Source organism: Eimeria acervulina, genomic scaffold (assembly GCF_000499425.1).
Source record: "Eimeria acervulina Houghton genomic scaffold, Eah_scaff232, whole genome shotgun sequence".
NCBI lineage: Eukaryota > Apicomplexa > Conoidasida > Eucoccidiorida > Eimeriidae > Eimeria > Eimeria acervulina.
The window spans coordinates 9,004-12,016 of NW_013549997.1; the positions used below are offsets into that span (position 1 = coordinate 9,004).

General features: G+C 50.7%; 1 protein-coding gene across 1 annotated transcript; it reads left to right on the top strand.

Annotated features, from left to right (window-relative positions):
• Positions 1-2,565, top strand: EAH_00027170 (hypothetical protein, conserved; the record flags this gene model as incomplete). Its single annotated transcript, XM_013396430.1, has 1 exon — positions 1-2,565. One exon carries the CDS (start codon positions 1-3, stop codon positions 2,563-2,565), a length of 2,565 nt encoding a protein of 854 aa, XP_013251884.1.
• Between the last annotated feature and the right edge of the window lie 448 nt (positions 2,566-3,013).

The following is a 3,013-nucleotide window of genomic DNA, read 5'->3' on the forward strand; positions in this document are numbered from 1 at the left end:
ATGGAATGGGCGGGCCTCTGCCGGGCTGCAGCCGAGCAGAGGGACGGGGGCTCCTCTTCTTACTTTGTTGATGTAGAAGACCCTGAGGCCCCCCCCTCCTCTCCTGCTGCTGTCCGCTGCCGCCACGCTGGCCTTCCAGATCAGTCTATTCAAATACACAAAAATATCCCTGTTGCTGTTGCTGCTACTGCTGCTGCTGCGCACCCCACAGACAAAAGAGAAGAGCTTAAAGACCGCAGCTCCCCTCTGCTGCTGCCTCCACCCCCTCAGTCAAATACTGCACCTCCTCTTCATAAGCACCAAACGCAACAGCAGCACCAACAACAGCAACAACAACCACTGGCGCTGAAGCAGCAGCAGCAATGGCAGCAGAAGCACCACACCCTCCTTTCCCCAGCAGATTTTCCGTTCAGCGATTCTGTCTCTTCTCCAGTCAGCTGGCTATCGCAGCAGCAGCAACAGCAGCAGCAGCAACCGCAGCGGCAACAACAACAACAGCCACAGCAGCATAGCTTGCCAGCGGATCCTTCTTTTCGGAATCGCTGCCCTACCAGTGCGGGCGGGTTGGCTGCTGCTACAGATATTACTCCATTTGATGCTCTTGATGAGTATTGTAGAGGACCACAGAGAGTGAAAACACAATGTGGGGAGTCTGAGGTGTACGCGCAGACACCTGGGAGTGTAGGTGCTGCTGCAGGTGCTGCTGCTTCAGCTGTTGCTGCTGCGGCTGCTACTCCAACTGCTGCTGTTCCAACTGCTGCCGCTCCAGCTGCTGCTGCTGCTGCCGCAGTTACTGCTGCAGACTACGGTGCTGTTTCCGCTGGTAGGGCTTCGTCTTCCTTGCGGTGTCTGTCTACCTTTGCTTATTCAGCCCAGACAGAAAACGCGGCTGCAATTCAAACAAAAACTTGTGAGAATAGAGAAACCAGTGGAGCTGCAGCTTGCTCTATCTCTCTGGGGGCTTCGGCAGCCGCAACAGCAGCAACAGCAGCAGCAACAGCAATAGAAAGCTCCAGTCAGAGTGACTGGCAGTGGCAGGGTGCAGAAGCAACAAATGAAGCACTGGAGTGGCCTCCAGGTGTATGTACAGCACAGTCCACCCTTTCGCCTTGCGATGCAGCAAATTGTGTATTCACATTTAAACAAACAAAGTCTTCTTCTCAGGCAGTTCCTGTACACGAAGGCAAAACAGCAACAGCAGCAGCAGCAACTGCGACACAAACAACAACGCCTGCAACAGCAACAGCACCAGCTACAGCAGCTAGAGCAGCAACAGCAGCAGCAACAACAACAGCAGCACCTCTGCGTTCACTTGAAGAGAAAGGCGACACCGGGCAACCATTCAAATTGAATTTATCCGGGCTGCACGCAGCCAAGGAGCCGTCTGGTAGCTGTCCATACACTGCAGATAAACAACTTTACTCAGCTAGCAGCAGCGACAGCACCTCGTTACCCTCCAGCGATTGCAGCAGCTACAGCAGCTACAGCAGCAACAGCAGCAGCAGCGGCAGCAGCAGCAGCCAAGCTGCAGGCTGGAGCTCGCGACCCAGCACCCCACACCCCTCTCCCGCTAACGACGCCGTTGCTGCTCTTTCTCTTCTTGTCTCGCCAGATTTAAAATGCAGTAGCACAGAAGATGCAGGCAAATGGAACAAGCCAGAAGCGGCACACAGCGATTCGCATGCGCTGCTGCAGCAGAAGCTGCAGCAGCAACTGCGGCAAACACCGCCACTGGAGCTGCCACAAGCAGCGCAGGCAGGCAAAGGAGTCCTTCAAAAGAAATACACAGAAAGCGAATATTCATTGCAGCAAGCAAATAAACCCTGCAGGCCATTCAGGCGTCGCGCGACGAAAGCGAGCAGCAGCAGCAGCAGCAGCAGCAGCAGTAGCAGAAGCAGTAGCAGCAGCAGCAGTAGTAGTAGCGACACCAGCGACCCCGAAAAGGGCAGACTTCTGGTTGCTGTTCATAGTCCGAAGAGAAGATTCAAAACTGCCGGAACCCCCATGGCCAGACGGAGGCATTTCAACCAGAAATATAGCAGCAGCAGCAGCAGCAGCAGCAGCAACAGCAAGCACTTCACTGTGCATTTCGCTGATGGGGATTTAGACAGTGGTTTGTTGAGGCTGTCGAGGGCAACAGGGTTGAATGGGGACGTGGGGGTGTCTGTACAGTGCTCAGATTCTGCTGCAAGTTACAGCAGCAGGGCGCAGAGTGATGATCGTCAGTTCTTTGCTTCTTCTCAACAGAAGCAGCAGCAGCAGCGTGTGCAAGGGAGTGCAGACTCTAGGCGCGAGGGCCGGCTGCAGCAGCAGCTGCGGATGCAACTGCGAGCATCATCAACAGCAGCACAAGCAGAAGTAGAAGAAAGCAGCAGTAGGAAGGAGCGATTGAAGGGCCCCATGCGGCAGCGATTGCTGCGGCAATACACAGAACACTTGAATAAATTGCATGCAGCAAAAGAAGAGGCAAGAAGAGCCGAGGAAACTCCAGAGGCGCTGCAGCCCCGGTTGGTGCGTGTGGTGATGGAGGGCTCTAAGCTTAAAGCTTTGCAAAGCAGCAAGTAGGAAAAAGACAGACATTAGTCATAAATATAAATAATTATATTTTATTTATTTTATGTACAAACACGTTTAGTGGCTCGCCCTTGCACCTTTTTTTAAGCAGGAAAAATTAATCTGCATTCAGTTGCTCGCGCAGAGACAACTCAAACAACATCATCTACATTATATATTCATAATATAAATAAGTGTATTGCATGTATGTATATATATGTATATATATATAGATATATACTTATGCATATATATATATATATATAGATATAGATATATAAACATTATATATATATGTATATTATAGCTATTTATACATAATCATGCATGCAGCAATGCTTTTTTCCTCTGTTTGTCAGTTCCTGAATTTAAATTTCGTTTGGAAACTGGAGTCTGCAATTATTGTTAAAAAGAATTAATCGTGCTTCCTTGGTTTCTAGAACAATGCCTGGTTAGCGAG